The sequence below is a fragment of the Lucilia cuprina genome, chromosome 4, assembly GCF_022045245.1.
Source record: "Lucilia cuprina isolate Lc7/37 chromosome 4, ASM2204524v1, whole genome shotgun sequence".
Lineage (NCBI taxonomy): Eukaryota > Metazoa > Arthropoda > Insecta > Diptera > Calliphoridae > Lucilia > Lucilia cuprina.
In genome coordinates this window covers 90,341,322-90,355,127 of record NC_060952.1, presented here as the reverse complement: position 1 = coordinate 90,355,127, position 13,806 = coordinate 90,341,322, and the positions used below count along the sequence as shown (strand labels likewise).

At 27.4% G+C, this 13,806-nt stretch overlaps 1 protein-coding gene across 4 annotated transcripts in view; it reads left to right on the top strand.

Moving 5' to 3' along the window:
• LOC111685298 overlaps positions 1-13,806 on the top strand; it is a 114,134-nt gene that overhangs the window by 40,668 nt on the left and 59,660 nt on the right. For all 4 annotated transcript variants that reach the window (XM_046949611.1, XM_046949613.1, XM_046949610.1 and 1 more), the window contains one exon: positions 931-1,436. In XM_046949611.1, the coding sequence (XP_046805567.1) occupies positions 931-1,436 (506 nt within the window). The remainder of the gene's footprint in view (positions 1-930; positions 1,437-13,806) is intronic.

Sequence of the window (13,806 nt, the reverse complement as noted above, 5' to 3'; positions counted from 1 at the left end):
TTTTTGTAGAATTTGAAAAAAAAATCGGTGTAGAAATTAAAATTCTTGATAGAAAATTTTCTTTTATAAAAAAATTAAAAAAAATTTATATATTTTATTATAAAATTAAATATTAATAAATTGAAATAATTAAAATTTTTCAATTTAAATGCACACGTTCAGATAAATTAAATTTTAATTTGTACTGTTTTTGAACAATGAAAATAAACATTTTGCCTTTCAACACTTATAATAATTTAATAATTTAATCCACTTCAATTTCTTCTAATATTAAGGGTTTATAAAAAAAAAACCTTTCTTAATCCCTTTATCTTAAATATTAATAACACCGTACGCATTTTCAATTAGTATAATAAACTAAAGGTTAAATCATTATAAAAAAAGAAGGTCAACAAAACGTAAACCGAAAAAAAATAATAATGAATTATGTAGTAATTAAGCAAATGTAGCTATCTTAACTTTTTTCAAGAAAACTTTTTTACGCAATTATTATTAGCCACATTGGATATTTTTATATTTATTCTGCTTTCATTTAAGAAACCAAAAATATGGATATTGTTACATTTACTTCTAAACCTTTGAAATATTTTTTAATGATTAAGCAAAAGAAAAAAGAATCAACAAAAATTAAGCTTGAAATATTAAATTGAGACAAAAAAGGGTCAAATATTTTCTTACACTCTAAATATGATAAAACCTAATAACATTAACATTTTTTTAAATTTATATTTTTTTCTTTCGTTCTTACGTTAAGAAATATTTAACATATTTTTAAGCAAAATATTTTACTCTTTCCTCAGATAATTTTGAAATAAAAATTGCTTTTCAAAAAATATGCTTAAGAAATTTGTATGTTTGTCTTTTTTTATATTCATTTACATTTTTACGTTGGTATTTTATTTATATATTATTTTATTTTTCATCTTATAGATTTAACAACATTCATTAAGCTACTGGAACAACCCAATTACACAACGTTGGTGAAAACCTTAAATGCTGGCATTAATCTAGATGATGATGATAATGATGACCTTGTTGAAGGAGCTTTCTTAAAGCCACAACAACATCAACGTCGTCATCATACGACAGAATCACATAAAAACCAGCCATCAAACAAAGAATCACAGGAAAATCAAACTAAAGATGAAGACAACATGAATATGGATGAAAATAAAAATGAAAAAGTAAAACTAAAAGATAATGAAAATAAAAATTATGAGGATTTACAAAATCAAAAACATTCACACGCAGCAGCAGCCACAGCAGCTTCATCTTCGATGGCAAGAAATGAAGCTGCTGGTTTAACAAAGCAATCTATGGAAGAGGAACAACAACGGCAAGATAAACATTTAAACATTGGTTATTGCCACTTGACTAAAGCTCTGGAGCGTGATTTTAATAAAACGATTTTTCTCTGGCCATGTCCGCACATGAAAGTAAGTACACACTATTTAAACACAATAACTAAATAAGATAAAAACGTAAATATCATTTTCAAGAACTGAATGAATCATAAGGTGATATAAATTTTTTTAAATTATTACTGCAACTGAGAAAAATGATTTTATTTAAAAACTAATAAAAATGTTTTAAGAAAATTATTGCTAAATTTTCCTTTTTATTGAAAATTTTTAAAAAATATTTTTGCCAAATTTTTTTTTATAAAAAATTTTCTCAACTTTTTTTTTTTGGAAAATGTTCTTTTTATAAATAAATGTTTGGTATTTTTATAGAAACTTACTTTTCATACAATATTTTTGTTTAATTTTATTTTTATAAAAAATGTCTCTTAATTTTCTTTTAAAATTTTCTCAAAATGTTATTTTTATAGAAAATTTTTTTAAAATGTCATTTTGCATAAATTTTTCTTAAAATTTTATTTTTATAGAATATTTTCTCCAAAATTTTTTCTTATAGAAAAGTTTTGCAAAATTTTATTTTAATATAAAATTCTTTTCTAAATTTCCTTTTTACGGAAAATGTTTGCTAAATTATGTTTTAACAGAAAATGTTTGCTAAATTTTCTTTTTTGAGAAAAATTTCTATAAATTTTAATTTTATAGAAACTTTCTTTTCATAGAATATTTTTGCTAAATTTTCTTTTTTAGCAAAATTTTCTAAATTTTTTTTAGAAAAATATTTTCTATAAAAAAATGTTTGGTATTATTTTATAGAAACTTTCTTTTCATAGAATATTTATTATAAATTTTATTTTTATAAAAAAAAAATTCTCTAAATTTTCTTTTCATAGAACAATTTTTCAAAATTTCTTTTTATTTAAAATTTTCTTCTTATAGAAAAATTTCGCAAAATAATTTTTCATAAAAAAATTTCGCCATAATTTATTTTTATAATAAATTTTCGCTAAATTTTCTCTTGCACTAAATGTTGAATAAATTTTCTTTTTATAAGAAATTTTCGTTAAATTTCTTACAAAATTTTCCCAAAATTTAGTTTTCATAGAAAATTTTTTTATAAAAAATGTTCGATAATTTTTCTTATACAGAAAACTTTCGCTAAATTCCCTTTTTATTTCGCCTTTTTCTTTCATTTCGCCTTTTCATACCCTACACCACTATAGTGAGGAGAATATTATTCATTTGTGCTGATATTTGTAACACCCAAAAATATTGCTCCTACACCCACTTAAAGTAAACCAATCGGTTTAGAATCATGGAGTCGATTTAGCTTTGTTCGTCCATTCGTCCGTCGGTTTATCCACCTTTCTGTCTGTCTTTCTGTCTATCTGTGTATCTGTCCGTCTGTCTGTCTGTCTGTCTGTCTGTCTGTCTGTATGTTTGTGTGTCCATGTAAACCTTGTGCGCACTGTACAGGTGACAATTTTCAATATAATTTAAAGTTTAGCATATACTCCTCTTTTGACTCAAGGATGAAGGCTATTGAAAATGGTTGAAATCGGTCCGTTAATTCGCCTATCCCCCACACAATCGTAAACCCCAAATATGGCTTTTGAGCAAATAATTATGTAAAATGTTCTAGTATGTCAACAAAAATTGGCAAAACTTAATCCAAATAACACTGTAGATATTTCTAGAAAATTAGGAATAATTTGATCCTAGCCCCAATACAAACTTCCCTTCAGAAAATGACCTGAAGGTCAAAATTCATTTATAAATACTAATAACACGATTAAACTCTAACTGCATTATTTATAACAATTTATCAATAGTTTATAGAACAAAATTTTTATGAAAAATTGTCTTATAATCCTTTGCGAAATTGTTATGAATAAGGTAGTAAATAAAAAATGTTGATGTAGATGTAAACTTCTTTATCAACATTTAAAAGTGCAGACCCATATTTAGCCTTACTCCCCTATGAGTCCTCTTGTAAAAAATATTTTTTTTTTGTCAAGAAAAAGTAAAAATATTCCTCAATTAATTAAATATTTTATTATTTTAAAAATAATCCACATTTTTAACATATCCACTGGTGTAGAGTAACATATGGTCAGCCATGACCATGGTAAATTCATTATTGTTAATTTTCAGAAAAAATTAAAGCAAAAAATTAAAAAATTCTTAAGTTTAAGACTTTTCAAAGTGGGTATCTCTTAAATTGAAAGTAAAATACATTTTGTTCATGTAAACATATGTGTATTTGTAAATTGTAATGAAATTTATTTAAATTATTATTTGAAATAGAACATACTTATATACAAGTATAACTACAAACACTAACTGCACAGCATGTTCTAAGACATCATGTGCAAGTACTTTGACGTAGTTAAACTATTTTTATGGTCCACAAGTTCTGTAGTTTTAAAAGAAAAGTAAGTACGTTTAGTTTTTATTCTCTATTCTAGTATTTTTCTATTACAACTTTACATTCATTATTTACACAGGCAAAAAAAATGCATTTTATTTCTTCACAAGATAGTAAATGACAAAACTAAAAAAAAAGTTTTACAAAAAATGCTTTATTCATTCCTTAGACGATAAATTATTTTTATAAGAAAATTTAATAATATTTTAAAAAAAGTTTAAATTTAAAAGAAATTGCTTTAAAAATGTTGTTAAAGTATGCACCCTTAAGGTGAAACTTTGCTTTTAAATTTTCTTTTAAATATATTGTTTTTTAATCCTAACCATAAAGAAATATTTTCCAAAAAAAGTTATTGTTTCCTCATCTCGGATAATCTGTGATTGCTTGCATGTTAAGCCTAAAGCAAAATATTATATTTAAAAACTGTCACGCGCAAGCAAACAAATGTATGTCACTTTACATAATATTTCACTTTTATTTTTGAATTAAGTAGAAGAAAAAAGGAAAAAAATTCTTTCACAATTATTGTCTCCCTAATAAGTGGGTATAACTATATATATCATTTCCAACAGCATTTTGAAATATTTAAAGAATATCAATATTATAATTGTAATTTTGGCAGCTTTTTTTTAGAAATTTCCCTTTAATTTAAAAAAATATTGTTTAAAATTCTTAAAAAAACAAAAAAAAAAATGAAACAAATTAAATACACTTGGAAATGGTATAAAAAATATCAGCATATTAGTATAACGTTGTATGCTTACATACATTCACACATAAATTCACATTTCTGTATCTAGTTATGGTAACGGAACTTTTCAAGCATATTTTTACCCACTTCTATCCACTTTAACCAACAGTTCTTTTGTACTGGAATCTAAATAAAAGGAAAGTATCTCTCAAGCTTGAGCATACTATAACAAAATAAGTCATTCAATGTATAAAAGTCTATACGTTCAACAAAAGAATCATGGGTTTATTTGTTGGTTTATACTTTATTATATATTCACATACTTAGATACTTGCTCGCTTTTCGCAACATACAACTTCTACTTTTCCAACAACTGCTTATAATATTTTAGTTGTGTCTTTGTAAGTATCTAAGTATTTCTCTTATTTTTAGTTTTCCTTTTTTTGGTGTGGTAAAAGTAAATTGAGTTAATCATATTTCCAGAAGGTGTTAACGAGGTTAGGGTGATGAGTAAGTACGGTATTGTAAATCTAACAAAAGTTTCCTGATAACATGTCAAGTGTATAGTTTAGTCTGTAGTGTAGTCTATAGTCTAGTCTAAAGTGTAGTCTGTAGGCTATAGTCTAGTCTATAGTCTAGTTTATAGTCTAGTCTATAGTCTAGTCTATAGTCTAGTCTATAGTCTAGTCTAAAGTCTAGTCTATAGTCTAGTCTATAGTCTAGTCTATAGTCTAGTCTATAGTCTAGTCTATAGTCTAGTCTATAGTCTAGTCTATAGTCTAGTCTATAGTCTAGTCTATAGTCTAGTCTATAGTCTAGTCTATAGTCTAGTCTATAGTCTAGTCTATAGTCTAGTCTATAGTCTAGTCTATAGTCTAGTCTATAGTCTAGTCTATAGTCTAGTCTATAGTCTAGTCTATAGTCTAGTCTATAGTCTAGTCTATAGTCTAGTCTATAGTCTAGTCTATAGTCTAGTCTATAGTCTAGTCTATAGTCTAGTCTATAGTCTAGTCTATAGTCTAGTCTATAGTCTAGTCTATAGTCTAGTCTATAGTCTAGTCTATAGTCTAGTCTATAGTCTAGTCTATAGTCTAGTCTATAGTCTAGTCTATAGTCTAGTCTATAATCTAGTCTATAGTCTAGTCTATAGTCTAGTCTATAGTCTAGTCTATAGTCTAGTCTATAGTCTAGTCTATAGTCTAGTCTATAGTCTAGTCTATAGTCTAGTCTATAGTCTAGTCTATAGTCTAGTCTATAGTCTAGTCTATAGTCTAGTCTATAGTCTAGTCTATAGTCTAGTCTATAGTCTAGTCTATAGTCTAGTCTATAGTCTAGTCTATAGTCTAGTCTATAGTCTAGTCTATAGTCTAGTCTATAGTCTAGTCTATAGTCTAGTCTATAGTCTAGTCTATAGTCTAGTCTATAGTCTAGTCTATAGTCTAGTCTATAGTCTAGTCTATAGTCTAGTCTATAGTCTAGTCTATAGTCTAGTCTATAGTCTAGTCTATAGTCTAGTCTATAGTCTAGTCTATAGTCTAGTCTATAGTCTAGTCTATAGTCTAGTCTATAGTCTAGTCTATAGTCTAGTCTATAGTCTAGTCTATAGTCTAGTCTATAGTCTAGTCTATAGTCTAGTCTATAGTCTAGTCTATAGTCTAGTCTATAGTCTAGTCTATAGTCTAGTCTATAGTCTAGTCTATAGTCTAGTCTATAGTCTAGTCTATAGTCTAGTCTATAGTCTAGTCTATAGTCTAGTCTATAGTCTAGTCTATAGTCTAGTCTATAGTCTAGTCTATAGTCTAGTCTATAGTCTAGTCTATAGTCTAGTCTATAGTCTAGTCTATAGTCTAGTCTATAGTCTAGTCTATAGTCTAGTCTATAGTCTAGTCTATAGTCTAGTCTATAGTCTAGTCTATAGTCTAGTCTATAGTCTAGTCTATAGTCTAGACTATAGTCTAGTCCATAGTCTAGTCCATAGTCTAGTCTATAGTCTAGTCTATAGTCTAGTCTATAGTCCAGTCTATAGTCTAGTCTATCGTCTAGTCTATAGTCTAGTCTATAGTCTAGTCTATCGTCTAGTCTAAAGTCTAGTCTAAAGTCTAGTCTAAAGTCTAGTCTATAGTCTAGTCTATAGTCTAGTCTATAGTCTAGTCTATAGTCTAGTCTATAGTCTAGTCTATAGTCTAGTCTATAGTCTAGTCTATAGTCTAGTCTATAGTCTAGTCTATAGTCTAGTCTATAGTCTAGTCTATAGTCTAGTCTATAGTCTAGTCTATAGTCTAGTCTATAGTCTAGTCTATAGTCTAGTCTATAGTCTAGTCTATAGTCTAGTCTATAGTCTAGTCTATAGTCTAGTCTATAGTCTAGTCTATAGTCTAGTCTATAGTCTAGTCTATAGTCTAGTCTATAGTCTAGTCTATAGTCTAGTCTATAGTCTAGTCTATAGTCTAGTCTATAGTCTAGTCTATAGTCTAGTCTATAGTCTAGTCTATAGTCTAGTCTATAGTCTAGTCTATAGTCTAGTCTATAGTCTAGTCTATAGTCTAGTCTATAGTCTGGTATATAGTCTAGTCTATAGTCTTGTCTATAGTCTAGTCTATAGTCTAGTCTATAGCCTAGTCTATACTCTAGTCTATAGTCTAGTCTATAGTCTAGTCTATAGTCTAGTCTATAGTCTAGTCTATAGTCTAGTCTATAGTCAAGCCTATAGTCTTGTCTATAGTCTAGTCATTAGTCTAGTCTATAGTCTAGTCTATAGTCTAGTCTATAGTCTAGTCTATATAGTCTAGTCTATAGTCTAGTCTATAGTCTAGTCTATATAGTCTAGTCTATAGTCTAGTCTATAGTCTAGTCTATAGTCTAGTCTATAGTCTAGTCTATAGTCTAGTCTATAGTCTAGTCTATAGTCTAGTCTATAGTCTAGTCTATAGTCTAGTCTATAGTCTAGTCTATAGTCTAGTCTATAGTCTAGTCTATAGTCTAGTCTATAGTCTAGTCTATAGTCTAGTCTATAGTCTAGTCTATAGTCTAGTCTATAGTCTAGTCTATAGTCTAGTCTATAGTCTAGTCTATAGTCTAGTCTATAGTCTAGTCTATAGTCTAGTCTATAGTCTAGTCCATAGTCTAGTCTATAGTCTAGTCTATAGTCTAGTCTATAGTCTAGTCTATAGTCTAGTCTATAGTCTAGTCTATAGTCTAGTCTATAGTCTAGTCTATAGTCTAGTCTATAGTCTAGTCTATAGTCTAGTCTATAGTCTAGTCTATAGTCTAGTCTATAGTCTAGTCTATAGTCTAGTCTATAGTCCAGTCTATAGTCTAGTCTATAGTCTAGTCTACAGTCTAGTCTATAGTCTAGTCTATAGTCTAGTCTATAGTCTAGTCTATAGTCCAGTCTATAGTCTAGTCTATAGTCTAGTCTATAGTCTAGTCTATAGTCTAGTCTATAGTCTAGTCTATAGTCTAGTCTATAGTCTAGTCTATAGTCTAGTCTATAGTCTAGTCTATAGTCTAGTCTAGTCTATAGTCTAGTTTATTGTGTGGTCTATAGCATATACCGGCGGATAGAGAGGCAGATAAAAAAATCACCACTACACACACACTATTGGCATTTTTTCATTGAAATTGCACTGAAAAAAATATTTGGTTATTTTTAATTTTGAAGATTGAATTGCATTACTGTAAAATGCGAATATTTATAAACAATGTGTAATCAATGTACTTAAGAATGATAATTTATTCACATAGAAACAACATTTCTAATTAAAATGTACAAAAAAAGTATGAAACAAGATTAACTTATTTACTTTCATTGTTATGCATTCTAGAAAATTATTTAGAGTGTACGTTGTTTTTGTAAATTATGCTCTTGCTTTTGCAAGTTGTTTTTGTTTTTTCAAGTTGTGTTTGCAATTTCTTTAACAAAGCGACATCAACCAGCTTTGTTGAATGCTGTCAAACAACTAAATAAAATATTTGTATTTTTGATGCTCTTGTTTAGAGGTTCGTATGCGATCGTGTTGTGTACATGTAATTTGCCGAAAATCTTCGTTGTCAGAACAATACTAGCGCCGACGTCTGGTCTATAGTCTACTCATTAGTATAGTCTTGATATATTGATTTGGTAACATAATAAACGTTTTTAACTCCTTATTGTATTTGGTATTAACAATGTATATATATAAATTACAAAGACGCCCTAAATATTAATTGAAATTAATTTTTTTAATTAAGTATTAACAATGCAAACTAATGACTGGATTCTTATTTTTTTCCCCTAACTAAAATGTTTTGCAATACACATTTCATGATAAACATTAGAATACAATATTAAAAAAAATCGTATAAATTTACTTCATTATTTTAGGGGAAAGTCCGAAAAACAAGCAATTGCGGGCAATGATGATGTAAGAATTCAAGAACAGCTGCAAAAACTCTGTGCAGTTGATGTGCTTTAAATTATTTAACAAGCTTTTTAGCACACAACTAAAAGCAATCACAATCATGTTTTTTACGATCATACCCTAAAGTAAATGGTCAGTATTAAATATTTTGTTTTTTTTTTTTTTTTTTTTTTTTTGTATTTTTAACTTGTTCTTTTTAAAAACAGTTAAAAAGTTCACAAACACACATAGCAAAATTGGCTGCCATACAAAATATAGAGTTTTGACTGGTAATAAAGGAATTAAAGACATCATTCACTCATTCATAAAATATGCACTTTTTGATTGTAAAAGTATCTAGTACTTGGTTTAACAGCAGTGTTAAAATGTTAGTGTCTGTGGCAGTTGTTGTATGTAGTTGTTTGTAGTGGTTTTAATGTTTCTTTTTTATATTCTGCTAAAGAAGTTTCTGTAGTTATCGTGGTTGTTGGGTTTTTTTTACCAAGTGTTGTACATCCATTAAATTTTAATACTTAAATTCATTTTAAAGTTTATATGGAGAAGGGTTGAGTGTAAGAATTTTCTTTATTACACCCTACAACGCTATTATATTAAGATATTGGACATTATTTAGTATTAACGTTTAAAATAAAATTATAATAGTATAATGTATATTATAATTAAAGCATTTGTAGAATCTTTTATTTACTGTATTTTAGGGTACCTTATGTTCGAACAAAAATGTCTTTTTTATATATAAAAATAAAGGTATCATGTTTTACTTTATTATCGGTCTTACATATCTTTATATAAAAGCTATAAAAACTACTTCTTAACGTTTTCTTTAAACCAACTTTATTTATATTACGTGTTTTTTATGACAGCAGACTTCAAAAGAATGCTTAATGTGTGGCAAAAGCTCAATGAACTGCAAATATGATGTTCTGTACTAACCAAAAAATATTTAGAGTCATATAAAGACAAGTATAAAAACAATTTTTATAGAAAACACAAAAAAGATGTAGATTATTTAAACATGATTTTAAGATAAATGGCGAGACAGATTAAATTTGCAGGAAAATATTTGTTTTTTTAGTTTTATTGATTGAAAACGAAATGCAGTGTTTGACAGAGAAAAAGGATACGACGATCAGTTGGATTAGTATGACAGCAATCAAAAATCGTTTTGTGGTGTATTTTTATTATGAACGAAATAAATACTTAAAAATATACTTTACAGAATAAAAATTTACAGTAAAAGTAAAAGTCAGTGAATACAAAGTCACATTTAAAAATATGGACCTACGATCGACATATAAGTAATTTATACATACATTTAAATAAATAAAATAAATTTGTGATATTGGCAAAATATTGGACCTTTTTTAAATAAAAAATTTGTATGGTAAAATATATAGTAAAATGCAATTTCATTTAAAATAATGTCTAAAAGCTTAAATAAAATTTAAAACAGATTTTCATTTCAAAAAAACGAATACGTAATATTTAATTCATAAATAAGAAAAATATTAAGAAATAGATTTCCATTTCAAAAATGCGAATACGTAATATTTAATTCATATAAGAGAAAATTATTAATCATACTACCGATAGGAAGCACGTACTTCTTTATCATAGTTCAGTTCTAGTTCAGTTCTAGTTCAGTTCTAGTTCAGTTCTAGTTCAATTCTAGTTCAGTTCTAGTTCAGTTCTAGTTCAGTTCTAGTTCAGTTCTAGTTCAGTTCTAGTTCAGTTCTAGTTCAGTTCTAGTTCAGTTCTAGTTCAGTTCTAGTTCAGTTCTAGTTCAGTTCTAGTTCAGTTTCTAGTTCAGTTCTAGTTCAGTTTCTAGTTCAGTTCTAGTTCAGTTCTAGTTCAGTTCTAGTTCAGTTCTAGTTCAGTTCTAGTTCAGTTCTAGTTCAGTTCTAGTTCAGTTCTAGTTCAGTTCTAGTTCAGTTCTAGTTCAGTTCTAGTTCAGTTCTAGTTCAGTTCTAGTTCAGTTCTAGTTCAGTTCTAGTTCAGTTCTAGTTCAGTTTCTAGTTCAGTTCTAGTTCAGTTCTAGTTCAGTTTTAGTTCAGTTCTAGTTCAGTTCTAGTTCAGTTCTAGTTCAGTTCTAGTTCAGTTCTAGTTCAGTTCTAGTTCAGTTCTAGTTCAGTTCTAGTTCAGTTCTAGTTCAGTTCTAGTTCAGTTCTAGTTTTAGTTCTAGTTTAGTTCTAGTTCAGTTCTAGTTCAGTTTTAGTTCAGTTCTAGTTCAGTTCTAGTTCAGTTCTAGTTCAGTTCTAGTTCAGTTCTAGTTCAGTTCTAGTTCAGTTCTAGTTCAGTTCTAGTTCAGTTCTAGTTCAGTTCTAGTTCAGTTCTAGTTCTTTGATGCTCTTGTTTAGAGGTTCGTATGCGATCGTGTTGTGTACATGTAATTTGCCGAAAATCTTCGTTGTCAGAACAATACTAGCGCCGACGTCTGGTCTATAGTCTACTCATTAGTATAGTCTTGATATATTGATTTGGTAACATAATAAACGTTTTTAACTCCTTATTGTATTTGGTATTAACAATGTATATATATAAATTACAAAGACGCCCTAAATATTAATTGAAATTAATTTTTTTAATTAAGTATTAACAATGCAAACTAATGACTGGATTCTTATTTTTTTCCCCTAACTAAAATGTTTTGCAATACACATTTCATGATAAACATTAGAATACAATATTAAAAAAAATCGTATAAATTTACTTCATTATTTTAGGGGAAAGTCCGAAAAACAAGCAATTGCGGGCAATGATGATGTAAGAATTCAAGAACAGCTGCAAAAACTCTGTGCAGTTGATGTGCTTTAAATTATTTAACAAGCTTTTTAGCACACAACTAAAAGCAATCACAATCATGTTTTTTACGATCATACCCTAAAGTAAATGGTCAGTATTAAATATTTTGTTTTTTTTTTTTTTTTTGTATTTTTTAACTTGTTCTTTTTAAAAACAGTTAAAAAGTTCACAAACACACATAGCAAAATTGGCTGCCATACAAAATATAGAGTTTTGACTGGTAATAAAGGAATTAAAGACATCATTCACTCATTCATAAAATATGCACTTTTTGATTGTAAAAGTATCTAGTACTTGGTTTAACAGCAGTGTTAAAATGTTAGTGTCTGTGGCAGTTGTTGTATGTAGTTGTTTGTAGTGGTTTTAATGTTTCTTTTTTATATTCTGCTAAAGAAGTTTCTGTAGTTATCGTGGTTGTTGGGTTTTTTTACCAAGTGTTGTACATCCATTAAATTTTAATACTTAAATTCATTTTAAAGTTTATATGGAGAAGGGTATGAGTGTAAGAATTTTCTTTATTACACCCTACAACGCTATTATATTAAGATATTGGACATTATTTAGTATTAACGTTTAAAATAAAATTATAATAGTATAATGTATATTATAATTAAAGCATTTGTAGAATCTTTTATTTACTGTATTTTAGGGTACCTTATGTTCGAACAAAAATGTCTTTTTTATAAATAATAAAGGTATCATGTTTTACTTTATTATCGGTCTTACATATCTTTATATAAAAGCTATAAAAACTACTTCTTAACGTTTTCTTTAAACCAACTTTATTTATATTACGTGTTTTTTATGACAGCAGACTTCAAAAGAATGCTTAATGTGTGGCAAAAGCTCAATGAACTGCAAATATGATGTTCTAACCAAAAAATATTTAGAGTCATATAAAGACAAGTATAAAAACAATTTTTATAGAAAACACAAAAAAGATGTAGATTATTAAACATGATTTTAAGATAAATGGCGAGACAGATTAAATTTGCAGGAAAATATTTGTTTTTTTAGTTTTATTGATTGAAAACGAAATGCAGTGTTTGACAGAGAAAAAGGATACGACGATCAGTTGGATTAGTATGACAGCAATCAAAAATCGTTTTGTGGTGTATTTTTATTATGAACGAAATAAATACTTAAAATATACTTTACAGAATAAAAATTTACAGTAAAAGTAAAAGTCAGTGAATACAAAGTCACATTTAAAAATATGGACCTACGATCGACATATAAGTAATTTATACATTTAAATAAATAAAATAAATTTGTGATATTGGCAAAATATTGGACCTTTTTTAAATAAAAAATTTGTATGGTAAAATATATAGTAAAATGCAATTTCATTTAAAATAATGTCTAAAAGCTTAAATAAAATTTAAAACAGATTTTCATTTCAAAAAAACGAATACGTAATATTTAATTCATAAATAAGAAAAATATTAAGAAATAGATTTCCATTTCAAAAATGCGAATACGTAATATTTAATTCATATAAGAGAAAATTATTAATCATACTACCGATAGGAAGCACGTACTTCTTTATCATAGTTCAGTTCTAGTTCAGTTCTAGTTCAGTTCTAGTTCAGTTCTAGTTCAATTCTAGTTCAGTTCTAGTTCAGTTCTAGTTCAGTTCTAGTTCAGTTCTAGTTCAGTTCTAGTTCAGTTCTAGTTCAGTTCTAGTTCAGTTCTAGTTCAGTTCTAGTTCAGTTCTAGTTCAGTTCTAGTTCAGTTCTAGTTCAGTTCTAGTTCAGTTCTAGTTCAGTTCTAGTTCAGTTCTAGTTCGGTTCTAGTTTCTTACATCAATTTATTTATCAATTTTATTTATCTTTAAAAAAGAATCACCAAAATCTTTACTAGCAGTTGTAGTCTTCCATAAAAAAACATTTGTATAAATTATTAGTTGTCACAAATATTTTCCATAAACAAAAAATTTTCTTACTTCAAATACGAAAACTAAAGACAAAGAAAAATACGCGAAATTAAAACAGTTATGAAATATTTAATCTTTAACATTCCTTTAACGCAGAAATATTCTTCATTATAAGAAGTTGACAAAAAATTTCTTTACAACTTGGCTACTTTTATTTTCTTTAGTTTTAGAGATTTTTTCCTTTCTCTTAG